This window comes from Podarcis tiliguerta (genome assembly GCF_965153285.1).
Source record: "Podarcis tiliguerta genome assembly, chromosome: 4".
Classification (NCBI taxonomy): Eukaryota; Metazoa; Chordata; class Lepidosauria; order Squamata; family Lacertidae; genus Podarcis; species Podarcis tiliguerta.
Window position 1 is genome coordinate 44,461,652 of NC_139537.1, and position 14,363 is coordinate 44,476,014.

General features: G+C 36.7%; 1 protein-coding gene across 29 annotated transcripts in view; it reads right to left on the reverse strand.

Moving 5' to 3' along the window:
- Positions 1 to 14,363, reverse strand: part of ROBO2 (roundabout guidance receptor 2) — a 773,593-nt gene that overhangs the window by 368,714 nt on the left and 390,516 nt on the right. For all 29 annotated transcript variants that reach the window (XM_083439198.1, XM_083439187.1, XM_083439205.1 and 26 more), the window contains exon 2: positions 12,644 to 12,970. In XM_083439198.1, the coding sequence (XP_083295324.1) occupies positions 12,644 to 12,970 (327 nt within the window). The remainder of the gene's footprint in view (positions 1 to 12,643; positions 12,971 to 14,363) is intronic.

Genomic DNA, 14,363 nt, shown 5'->3' on the forward strand with positions numbered 1-14,363 from the left:
TGAAAAAGTAGTTATTCCTCTGAAGTAACATACCAACAACCCAGAGATATTAATGTGTCACTATACTGCTGTCCTGTGTTGGCAGCCATGACAGAAAGCTCTTGAACTTGTTTATTCACACTTGTTTAATCCTGTTTCCATACAGTGCCTCACAGCCTTTGGGGCTGAGAAGATGGATGAGGAGAGCTAAGGCCACCAGGGGTCGGGGTCACAATGTCACTGGATCTCATTAACTACATCACTTACCGCACCAGACACTTCAGAGGTCAACTCAGCTGAGGACGCTAGGATAGGTGATGAAGGAATGGCTGACACATGCGCTGATTTTTTTTTAATCCTGCTGTTGATATCACATATATTGAAATAAGGGCATTCCCTCAGCTTGCCCTTAACCTGCTGAGGTTGGTTCATTTTAACACCAATTGTTTAAAGCTTGTTTCCACATGTCAAAGCAAAAAAGCTGAAAAGCAACAAAAAGTACACAAACAGGCGGGGGAAAATCAGGACGTAGGACTAGTTTTATAAAGCAGTGTTCTATATGATTTTTTAATTTTTTTTGCAAACCAACTCACCTTTTACCTTTACCTTACTAGGAGAAACAGAAGTTCAACTGCATGCTCACTCTCTGTCTTTACACATTAACTCTTGTCTCTCTAATTTAAAATTGGAATGTAAACAAAATAAATAAATAGATGATACACACACATACTTTCCCACCGTATTTTAAGGTTACAAAAGACCATATGAACCCAGCTGTTTTTCATATAGGAAACACAGGCAAACTCTCCTGGTTGTTCATTTGTGCCAGTGAGGCTGAGTGAACTTGCTGACAAAAAACTCCAAATGTTGCGATGCTTTTATCAAAACTTTTATAAACTTTTTTTTAAAAAAATTCTTCAGACACTTAAATGCTCAAAAAGAAAGACAGGTCCAATCAAAAAGAAAAAAGATGAGAAAAAGAAGCAAGGATACAAGGCAATTGGGTTACTGTGCAGCATTTTCTGAAGCTGCTGTCACACGGTAGTTGAAGGAAGAACATAAAAGTCCTGCTGGATCAGGCCAAAGTTCCAATGAGTCCAGCAGTCTGTTCTCACAGTGGCTAGCCCACTGCCCATGGAAAGTACACAAGCAGAACCCAAGCACAATAGCATTCCCCCAGCCTGCAATTCCAAGCTACTGGTATTCAGAGACAATAGTGATCAGCAGGGTGGATGTGCTTACCTGACCACCCTGTCACCAACATTGTTGTGGCTTACCAGAAAGCAGAGGGTGGTGGTGAGGTTGGCATGGTGCTCCTGCTGGTACATTTGCACTGCACCAAACTTGCTGCTGCCTCACCCCTCCATCTCTGCCTTCCAGTAAGCCACTGAGATGCCAGTGACATGAGACAAAACAAGTGCGGCCCCTCTCTGACCACAACAGTTCAGAGCCGTACTGCCTCCTAGAGTGGAGATGGAACATAAGCCTCATTCTCCATGGATTTGTCTAATCCTCTTTTAAAGACATCTAAGTTGGTAGCCATCACTACGTCTTGTGGGAGAGAATTCCATAGTTTAACTAAGAACTGTGTAAGTACTTTCACCTGTCCTGAAGTTTAGCTATATTGGACGTCCCTGATTTCTAGTATCAAAAGTGAAAGGGGGGAACTGTCCCCTTTCTCCACAACATGCGTAATTTTATACAACTGCATCACATTCCCTCTTGTTTGCCTCTAAAATAAAAAGTCCCAAATGCTGTAATGTTTTCTCACTGGGGAGTCCTTCCATACATCCTACTTTACTGAGGACAGCTGCTTATGTGAAGAGCTGTCAAAGGACAGTCCTCTATTTGAAGTTGTCACTTATCTGAAGAGCTATTTAAAGTCTGATTTGAAGATAAAGTACCACAAGAAGCAGAAGCAGGGACTTTGAAGCTGCCCATCAACAGCACCTGGGTAGCAGACAGAACAGGCAAACAGCTTACCTGTTTGCATTATGGTGAGATGTACTGTATTTCTATTTAAATTAAATCATTTCAAAATCTGGATCTGCACATAAAAAATTAGCATGTGCAAATTTGATGTAAACCTTTTCCTTCTTTTCCTGTCTTTTTTGGTGATGCATTGAAGAAAGCTGAAGAAAAAGGCACTCACTTTAGGGATGAGTGTTTTCCACTTGTGGAAATAATTTTTTAAAAATTCATGATTTTCATAATTTTTTCTGTGCAAATCCCAAATTACCATGCACATGCTAGAAAAACACTTGAGTGAATTTAAAGGCTGTCAAGATAAATGGACCATCAGGGTTCCTTAATATTTTGTTACTTTAGCTTCATATAATAAAGCTCTATAAATTCTAAAGTTTTTAATCTTCAAGCTCCCCCGACCTTTACACATTTCCCTCTACCAACTTCTAAAACATCTCCCAAATGACAAAGTAAGTTGTAACCTCCAAAAACCCAAGCCTCAATAAATTTGCTCATCTCCAAGGTGCCATAAGACTGTTATTTTTTGCTGGAACAAATAAACATGGCTACACTTCTGGAAGTTCTCTTGAATGTTAGTATCGTCAGAACTGACAAGAGATTTCCTTTGTGTATATAAAAATGTTTCATTAAGATAGAAGAGAAGGGGGCAAAAACAATTGATGGAAGATGCTATAATAGGAAAAACAGCTCTGAGATTCCAAACTGTTGGGAAAACTCTCATATTAAATACCAAACTCTTTAGATAGGCAAGTCCTGGGGTTTTTTAAGCGTGATTTTTAAAAGTGTATCTTATTTTTCACCTCAAATGGAGGAAAAAAAAGAATGCCTAAATAATTAGAACTGTAACTACTTCATTTGTTTTTTAAGCAAGCACAATCACATTACTTGTTAGTCACTTGTTATCAATAAGCCTAAAATACATTTAATAACATAAACATAAATACATTATGCCATTTTAAAAATTCATACAAAACGCCTACCATTCAATATATATACACACAAACCAATCCCCAATGAAAATATGGTAAGGATGTTGAAAGCAAACTGTATTTATGCACCATTTTGAAATCAATAGGTCAGTCATTACATTAGTATCTATGGCTTTAAGACTTAACCCTGCTATTGTTCTCTGTGCCTATTATGTCCAACAAGAAGGAAATATCCAAGCAAGATGAGGGAAGAAAATATTATGACTGCTTGCTAATGTGTCAAGGCCATTGTCTCTACTTGGACATGGCAGTGCAAGAATATTTAGCAACATGTATATCAAAGAACAACAATTCTACTCATTTAAGAGAATACTGTCAAATATTATCTACGGAAGTCATGGTAATGGCACCAGTTCTTTATATAACTCAGATATTTGCCTGTTACTTACTAGACTGAAACCACTGGCTCCAGTCATTCTGAATACTGAACAGGCATCAGATACTTAATTATTCAAATATTGTGAAGTGGCTCCCTACATGAAAAATGCAGAAGTTTTCATCTCTTGAGGTTACAAAAAAGAAAGTGATAGAATTCTACTTTCTATAAACAAAAGTAACTACTAATAATGAAATCCCATCAATGTCACCAACTTTACCCCAATGATTTCTGACAATTAGGAGTTCAATGTGCTTTGTTAGTATTTAGATCATGTAGTGTTTTGTAAATGGTTTGGAGTGCTGCTTCAAATGATTTTTTTTTATCTCATCTGACATCATAAATTGTACAACATGTCTGAGGCATATGCCAACAATAGCCAGTATTTTAATTAATATTCAAATAGAACTTGCAGTTTTCTATACAGAGAGAACAGAGGTGTGGAAATGCAAATGTGTTAAATAATATGATGTGCTATCTTGATCAGCTATGCTGTTTTCTCAAATGACTAAAATTAGAAAAATACTGAGCATGCCAAAAGTATAACAGAGAATAACAGTAATCAACCTATACAGCATCAGACTGTTAGAATAAAAATGATATAAGACGCGCTATAAGATACCTAGCTTTAAATACTCTCTCAAGAAGAATATGTAAATTTCAGTAGCTTTCCAAACTGTACAAAAAGTAGAATTTCACACAGCATGCCAGCCATGCCTTCTCTACAAAGTGTGAAGAGGATGTGTCTGCATGTGTGCTTCCTGCCTTTCAAACATTACAGAAAATACATAGCTGGCATGTGGTGGAAATGTATTTGCCGTAATCTGAAACGTTGTTAAAAATTAAACAATCCAAAATATATAGTAGAATAAAAAATATTTCTCAACAAAAATCAGTGACATTGAAATGGGGCCAGTTCAAGTATGTTTACCCCAATGATGAATAATAGTTCATTAAATCACAAAGTTACATGATCATCCGGCTAATGAAGCCTGGTTTCATATTGCTGAAGTAGTATGTCAGCCATGGAAAACTCCCCACGGTTCAACTCTACTTGCATGGTAATATATAAACTTCTGGTATAGCATTCATTTTCAGGAAGTATCCCTTTTCCACATAAAGCATTCATGCTCAAGGCAAGAGCCAAACAACCTTAGGCTGCATGATTTTGCATTCACTCAGTGGTTAAAGGTGGATGTTCAGAAATGTGAAATCTGGCCTCCAATGCACAAGAGAGATACAACCGTATGTCTGATGTCTCTGCTGAAGCAAACTCATAATTATTTGTTTTTGCTGTCAGTATTAGTCTAAGAGTGCCACATATTATTACAGTTAGGAAGTTACTGCAGATTCAGTTTTATTGAATATGTGATGCAGCTACAATGAATCAGTACAGACTATTAAGTGCACTTGTCCATAGAAAAATACGGTAACTAAACATCATGTAACACCCATCCCCTCCACACAAGAGAAGTACTGCTTTGTCCATCCATCCCAATACTGTCTACTCTGGCTGGCAGTGACCCTCAAAGATTTCAGATCACATCTCATGCAAAATGCTTGTGCTTCCCTTTAAAGTCATATGGGTCTTATGACCCAAGTATCTGAAGAAACACCTGCTACCATATCAATCTAACTCTATAATGAAATCATTTTCATAGGTTCTCCTCTAGTGCCTCAACCATTTAAAGAAAGGTAGATGGAGGACAGGGAGAGAAAGGGCCTTCTCAGTGCGGGTGCCTCATTTGTGGAGTTCTCACTCCAGGGCTGACCCACCCAGTGTCAACGTTGTTATCCCTTTGGCACTGTATTCCTTTCAGGCAATGTCATTCTTATCGTCAAAACTTTTTATTTCATTTTTTATTTCATAAAATAGTAAAAGAAAAAACACCTCAAAGGCTATGCCTTTATATCCTTTATGAAAGGATAGTGCTTTTATTGTATCATAAAGCTCTCTCGCTGTCTCTCAATGTGCTATTGTAATAATTTATATTGGTTTTGTATACTGTCTTGGAAACTCTGCTGAAGGATAGTATATACATATTTTAAGTGGGGGGGGGGGATCACCTGAGGTGCTAGGAATTGAATCAAGATTTTCCTGCATGGAAAGTCTTTGCATTGCCACAAAGCTATGTCCCTCCTGCAATGGGTTGCAGTAATGTAACTGCAGAGTATGGCATAAGCAATCTTACACATTCGGGGGGAAAAAGGTGGTCATGTAAAAAGGGATAATATTAACAGATCCAAAAGCAATATTTCTAACCATATCAAATTCTCCACTCCAAGAAACTTATTAGATCTACGCTTCCCAAACTCAAAACTTCATTGAATTTACTTAACTGACTCCCTGGAGGTTATCTACTATATTCCAATCTCACCCCTTTTCAGCTTCACTTCCCATGCTCCTTCAACTCCACTCAAGATAATATGGTTTGCATAAAGTTGAGTCTCATGAGATCACTCCTTCCTTTCCACAATTCCTGTTTTAACTTACACTTTGAGAAATCTTGATTTTTTAAAAGGTATTTTAGAGATGTAAAACTGTTGCATCTAGCCAGCTAGTATCTATACTTCCGAATCTGAAAAAACACACACTGGATTTGGTTTTGCCACATGAATTATACTATATTTTTTTTAAAAAAAACTTGGATTTTTAGGTACCTTTGATCAAATTTAATTTTATCAGCAATCTTGTAGGATGGTTAGTCAGACTATAATATGGTGGGTCTTTTAATCTAATCCTTATATTGGTACAAACTAGAGAGACATGAAACAAGATTAGACATATTGTGTGAAAAAAATTGGTTCATGTTTTAGAGTGATGCCCTTGCTAAATTCAGTAAATGCCATAATCTCTTATTCTGACAGATAAAAGCATCAATTTACTCTAGATTTTAAAGCAAACAGGATCATTATGTTTGGAGAGTGGTCCAGAGCTTGCTATTTCAGCAATCTGTGACCTATAAATAATGCAAGACCATTTCCTCTCTTTAAATGAAATCAGGCAAGCACCCTGAAAGATGGTGGCCAAAATACAGCCTTTAGCTATATTATTCTGTATCTTGACTAAATTAAAAAGAAGATTATTGTTCATTATTTTATCAGCATCAAGCCTCATTTTTTTACTGGAAAAAGTGAATTTATATAAATTGTTTCTAATTTTTAATATACTGTATGCAAACACAAAAAGTAGGGAAGCCCTGCTAAATAAGTGACTTGTGTTTTGTTCCAAAAGAAAGGGTAGGAGTGAAATGATCAGTTTTTGCATGACTTTTGACCTCTGAACCACAACCTTCTTGCTACTAAAGCATTCAACACCTCATTTAATCTCTCTCCTCACTACACTGGCCCAGTGCTGAAAAAAGAAAAGGGAAAAAAATAATCTGGGGACTTCATCAATTTTTCATGAATTTTCATTTAGGCCAGAGCCCCCTCTTACAGTGGTCGATAGATCAAGCGGCTGCCTCATATTTAACACCTGGGGCTACAGCTGCTATCTCTAGTACTGCAACCAACTCTGCCTGGATTAGAGATAGTGCTCTGGATCTGAGACAGTCTCAGTCAGCGCTAGGCTCTATGTTCTCTCTACTCTAAGTGCAGGTATGAATCTTACCTTTGCAACTTCTTCGAGCTGTGTCTCATGATTGTTTCAACTAGATTTGAGTAAATTAAAGGTACTTATATATCAGTTAATGGTTCAAACAAGTCCTAACCTTATTAAGGTTTATGCAGATTGCTTCTAAACAAATTGCAAATTGCAAATCAAGATATGGATCAATCTTATGTTTCATCATGAGAAGGGTTTTGGAATTGTATAAGAAACTGCTGCAGAAGAGGGACTATGAGTAACATCATGGAAAGAGTATTTCTCTGATTAAGGTGAAGCTGTGAAGCTCCCTTGTTATTTTTGCTATAGAATGGCTGCATGTTGTTTAAGTCATCTTGTTATATTTATAGTATCAGAATGTGGCTTATTGGTTTGTTACTATATTTGCTACTGCTTTGCTGTGTAATCATGGAATTGTTTTGCAGTGTTTATTTGAAATGTATTCCTGTTCTCTTTGTTGGAATCTGCTTTGAGTGGCTTGCAAATAAATTGAATGAATGAATGATTTGGCTTGTTTTAATCTCCATACTGGAATAAAGTTCCTAGATTGACTTTCCCCTTCCTTGGCAGCTCTCAAAGAACCAGACCAATCCTCTTGTGCTTCCAGTAGGGTATCAGCTTTCTTCTTTCCCTTTCTTCTCTGTGGTCTTAACATGCTGTGCGGTGCATTATGACTGAAAAAGCGGTTTACCATTGGGAGTACTTTGGGGACTGAGATTTGGGTGCAGAAGGGTGGTTCTTCATTTCATCAGATTGGCTTGAGAGATAAACTAATGCGTTTCAGATTTGTTCTAGAAACAAATCTGTTTATTTCCGAGTTCTTCTGAGCAGAACTTGGGGCAGTTCACCCTTCTTTTATTACAAGATATGAGCCCCAACTTACAAGTTAATGAACATATAAAGAAAATAGGGCATAAAGCTTTTGGGACAGGTAGCTTCAGGTGGGGGAAAGGGATAAAATCCCTCTCTGCTACGTCCTGGACCTAATCTAGATTAGGGGCCCCATGGCTGTTGTTACTTAAAACAATAAGAGATTAGCAGCCATGGAATTCAAACATGTGTCAGTTATGCCTGGTTTTATTCATTCTCTTTCAATTAGTAACTATTCCCAGCAACCCTTTCTTTACTTTCCTTGCAGCATATTATTTATTTAGCGCCAACAGTCAATTAAGGATATTTTTTTCCATATTCTACTTACTATTTATTAAGGTTACAATGATATCAATTGAACTTATATCTAAATATATAAACATAGGACTGCTGAACAAGCTTATCCAAAATTAAGCTTAAAACAAGCCAAAAATATCAGGTGAATGTAATCTTTATTGCGGTCCAAAAACCTGTAACATAGATTCAGAATAAAATGCAGATTCATACAGACAACCCCCTGGAAGAGGGAGACCGAGACGATATATGTTTAATCTTAAGTATGATGATCTTTGATACATATGACTGCCTAAAGAAACTTTGCCACGGCCACTGTGATATCATTAGACTTGTCATCCAGAAGATATTTAGTATAGTAGGCTTCAGATTTACCGTACCCAGCCGATTTGCCAGTAGGGGTTTAATCAATAGATCCCTAGCTTGCTCATATTGTTCGCAATGCCTCATACAATCGACGTCCTGAGAGCATACACAGAGCCTATTTTGATAAGGGATGCCTCTCAGTCTGCCATTTAGAATTTCTGATGGAAATACATTTAATCTGGCTGTGGTAAAGAGATGCCAATAAGTTGATACAGACAGATTTCTAAGATATGCAGGTACCTGAAAATCGTACCCGTAATGAATTCCTACTGCTATCAGGCCACAGATAACATGAGATTGAGATTAGGAGATCGCTATGTGATATGTCCCAGAGCCTTTGCCTCGGAGATTCAAGGGAGGTATCATAGCCCAGATGGTACAATAGAGAAGGTGGCATTCAAATTGAAGTGGCTTTTCTGACCATAGTTTTCATGCATGAGCTGATAAACTCCTCCTTGGTTAGGTGTGGGAGTAATCCCTTCCCTAGGCCAAAGACTGAGATCTTGAGCCAGTATCTCAGGGCAGCCCACTATGCTTTACTTGAAAGGGGGCATATCAGGTGAATGAGAAAATGTCTGAATTGTACGAAAACTGAAGGTGAGTTGATTTATAATCAGACTCAGTTAAAGTAGAATAAAATCATGCACCACAAATCATGAACCCTGCATTATTTATAAAGATTCCTTAAATAAATTATTTTTAGTCAATTGTCTCTTAAGTATCTAGGATAGAGACAATACTTCAAACTCTGTAACTCTACCTCCAAAGGTGGTAATTAATCTAGTACACTACTAAATTTTATCTGAATCTATATATGTAGTAAATGTGCAAATTTCCGTTTATTCTAAAATCAATGTATTGGAGCCAAATACATCTTGTGTGAGTGAAAAGGCATTTCTACTCAAACAAGGTTTCTCCTGAGTTCTGCTGATGTAGCTCCCTATGCCACACCTGACACTGTTGTGGTGCAGGTTCACAGGTGGTGCATGGCACTGCAATGAAGAGGATGGGGAAAACTCTGAAGCCCTTCATGAAACCGGACCAAAGTTTTCAATAGAAGCACTCTGTTATCTGTGAAAGTTTGTAACTCAATTCCATCAATCTTAATGGAACATCTTCACATAAACATACCACAATTTATCTTAAAGGAAGGGCAAACAGCTTCTCAATTTAAAGAGCTAGGAACCTTACCTTTAAGACCCAAAGAGTTTAACTGGTAAATGCAAACTATGAAATTTCAAGGCTATAAAAACTGTAAAATAATGTAGTATCAGGTCATGATCACATTTCAAAAACTCTTCCCTCTAGTTTTTGCCTTGGATTTCATGTTCTCTGATCTTTAGTGTGTTGTTTTTTTTATTTGTCTACAGTGAATCCAAGGTTTTTTTTCCCCTCCCCAAGGATTTTTTAAAAACTGACTTGCAGTTCATGCATGACCTACCACCAGCTGCAGTGGTTAAGAATTTAACTCGGGAGATTGCACATATTGTAACTGGAGACTCACAGCAGTCTCTGAAGAAGAGATCAGTGATATTCAATATAATAAAGTATACTTTTATGTTTTCAAAAAACAAGCAGTTTTTCTGGTATGATGAGGAAAGGCTAGATCAAAGAGCTAAATAATTCTTGGTCTATTAACACATGAATTTATGGAGTAAAACCAAATTTAGTTAAAAATTATAACATGATGATGGCGATGATGATAGTGATAATATATTGATATGTTTAACTTTTACACTACCTATTTATTACAATTATCTAAATTATCTAAATTCATAAATTAGTAAACATTGAGCTGTGAGAAAATATGATCAACGGTGCTTTTTATGTATATCAACAAGGTACCCTTTGGGGAAGGATGAATGCTCCTAAAATGTTTTTGGGGATCAACAACACCGAGAATATCCTTGCAAAGAATGAAGTTACAAATTAAAGAAGGTGGTTTTGGAATTCCGAATTTGGAACTATATCACTGTGCCTACTTATTGACAAGTACTAAATATTGGAAACCCACTGTTGGTCTTAATTTTCTGATGTGGGCAACCCTAGAATATACACACCTTTAGTTGGTTAGACAATAGTAGGATCAAAATATTTGACCCAGGTGACTCTGGAAACAACTAAGTCAGTTAAAAGGATATGGAATATATTGTCTATCAAAAACAAATTTGATCTATTCTCACATGCCAAACTTTCTTTGTGGGGAAATCCTACTCTAAAAATTTGGGGGAGGATATAGTGACATGGAAAAATTGGACGGAAGCAGGTATGTTGACTTTGGACCAACTAATAGATGAGGAAGATGAATTTTATACCAATGATGTTTTAATATACTCTATCAGATGCAAGTCAATGGCAATATCTTCAGTTACAACCTCTAGCAAGTGAGTTTGGGCCAGCAGCCCTCTCAGCTTCTGAGACACCTGAGATATTGGAACAATTTGATAACTCATTTGAAACTTAAAAGCCAGTGGTTATTTATTTATAGATATTTATTAATGATCACTAAGTTTCATATGTAGACTAAGAAATGGCTGGAATAAAGAATTGTAACTTTCAGTATTACCTAGATAGTGGGAAAGGTATCAATGGACCTTAAATTGAGACTTACACAACAAAAAAAAAATGATCAGGATTTATACGACTCCTTTACGTTTGTATAAAAAAGGTAGCTCTATGCTGGAGATGTGGCAAGGACAGTGCCTCTTTGAAACACATGTTCATACAACGTTCTAAACTAAATTTTGGCAGGAGGTGCTGGACTGTGTAAGTCCAGTGAAGCACCTACTATATAGAAGTTAACAATGGGACAATGAAAAAGTATTATATGCACCCTAATGGTGGCCAAGCAACTGATACTGTTGAAATGAAGCAATAAAGAGACAATCCCCTTTAATCAATGAATTGACAATATGACAACACTCACAACTTATGAACGGACTGCTTATATATGTAGTCTTTGTTTGGATAAATATGACAACATTTGGAATGAGTTTATCCAGAATGTAGTAAGTTATTAATATCTACGTATGTATTAGGATAATAACATCATATTTATTTATGTAAGAATGTATGGGGGTATATTACATTGTATTTTTTTCTGAACCTTTTTTCTTTCCTTATTTTTCTTTTGTCTGTATCACTTTATTTCGTTATATTTGAAATTCTTACCATAAAATATTATTTGCAAAAATCAAAAGAACAAAGTACAAAGTACATCTTGTTTGGTGCTTCTACTATAAATGCTAATACTTATACAAGTCTACCACACAAATAGACAAAAATCACCAATGCCAACAAGAACAAATTCCACACAGTTTAAATAAAAATGCTACTTTTATCCTAGCAATTGCCTGATATTCTGAGAATTTTATGTCACATAAACATCTCACATAAGTCAAAATCTATTCCAAGGTACACATTGAAAATCCTCTCAGCTCTGTTCTTCCTTTACAATTAGGTTCTTAACCTTGGCTGGATAATACACATAATCAATAGAGGAAACAGATAAAAAAAACCCCCAACCCACATTATATATCTATTATACCCTAAAGTCATTTCTACTATACTATACAAATAGTAAAATTCTTCCTTAATTTGCTTTCATGAATAGGTTCTCCCTCAGTGCAAACAGTGGTTATCAAAAACACCATAGATGCCTTCAATGTCAAGTTTTTAAAAAGCTACTCCTTATGTATAGTCACATGCCACACGCACAATGTACAGACTATGGTATGAGCATATGAAGGCTCTGAATTTTCCAACAATACATGGGAAAACTTGACAAGATGTCTTGATAAAAAGAAATAAATAGGCAGTGATGCATATATAAAATGACAGCTATATTTTGACATTAGGCTCAACAAAACCAAATTCAAAAGGACATTATACTTGAAGGAAAGATTAGGCTTCTTCCATGGTAGCACCATTCATGATTACATGAACCACAACGTATCTTAGTGCCAATTACGCATTATGTATGGCCACTGCACTGAATATATGTGCATATAAAAGACTAAGAAATAGGAACATTTCTTTTCAGCATTCCCACATACTTTATGGGTAATTCAAATTTAACAGATAGGAATGCTTAATGGAAAATGTCCTTATTTCTATTGTGAATCAAAGTAACTACACATTATCTCATGACATTAAGATAGTGTAGGGGTTACTTACGTGCTACTTCCAGCGAAGCATTACGACTCACAGCTTCTCCTAGATAGTTCCTTGCAACACATACATAACTTCCTTCATCTGGTTTACTCCTGCGTCCATGTACGATTCGTAAGAAAAATAAAGATCCACTAGGGAGCAGCATGCGGTGTGAGCGGGGATCATCTTTGTCAGTCTCCACACGCTCTCCATCTTTATACCACTCAATAGTGGGAGTTGGCCTTCCTTCAGCTTTGCAGTTCAGAGTCGTTGGCTCTCCTTTAGAGACGATTACATCTGACGGATGCTCTACAATTCGAGGTGGAAAGTCCTCCTGGCGAAGACGAGATCCTAGGGACAAAGTGCAAGAAAGGCAAATCATCAGCAAGTTATTTTTTTAAACTCACTAGTTTCTCTAAAGCATTTCTACACTAGAAATAAAACAGATGCTTTCAAGAATATTTTAGGCTGAAAATGTGGCCTGCAAACACTTTCATGGGAGTAAGTACCACAGAATTCAACATGTCTAACACCTGAATACAGTTGTACCTCATTTTGCGGCCAGGATCTGTTCCGGAGCCCCGGACGCTAGCCGAAAAGGATGCAGGGCAAAGCGCCATGTCTGCACGTGAAGTGGTTTGCACTTCTGCACATGCGGCAAACCCGGAAGTACCCCATTCCGGTACTTCCGGGTTTGCCACGGACGTTCACCGGAATGGAAACTAGACAAGGCGGACATTTGCAGAGGTACATTACTGTAGCTGTGTTCAGGACTGCACTTATTTGCCACATTGATACAATCATACACAAATACCTCAAGGTCAGAAAGTTGCTCACAAGTATATAGGAGTGCAGCTGGCACTGAACTCAAAACAAAAAAATTGTGTATATATTTGGGAATAGGGAAAACTACATACAAAGCAAACAACCCACTTTCCCCAGCAACCCTCTTTATAGTCTATTTCGTCACATATCCCTGTAATTAATACATGATAGAAACTAGACAGCAACTTCATAGCAGTCTCTCCCAAATATCAGAGACTAGGAATGAGTGGTGGTCTCAGCTACTACTATCTGACAGGCATGCCCACTTCTAATAAATATTTGGTTTCTAGTATTGGACTCGGTTTTCTGAATAATGCTAGTAATATTTTAAGTGACTTCAACTAAGAATCACATTTTTTATTGATATTTGAAATATGTATTGTTCATATATCCTTGCGGACTATGGGCTAGCCTAATCATCAAGCTTCTTGTAAGGTGCATTAACTTGATATGTACACCCCGGCTGTTGCTAACCAACTCTCTATCAAGACTCTTATTTTGAAAGGAATGAAAATTGCAGCACTGTTATCACACATTTGCAGGATACTAAAAAAAAAACCCCACCACACTCATTTGCTATACAAGCAAGAATCTGCACCTATACACAAAAGCAGTAAGATTTCACATGAAAGACAAAAATAAATTGTTATGTTTTAACACTTATTTATAACTTACTCTTACAGCCTGAAATGTAAACTGTTTTCATTGCATATTTCATTTATGAAAACTCAAACACATTATTTTTTGTTAAATGTATACTAAAAAGGCATTGCAAGTGGCTGTGCATCTTGCCAATTCAAATACTTAACCTGTATCAGAGAGAAAAGGTAACCATTTTATTCATTCTAACAAACTGCTTTTAAAAACCTTCGTGCATTTCCAATTTATTTGGATAAAACTTTGGTTTATTAAACTTCCT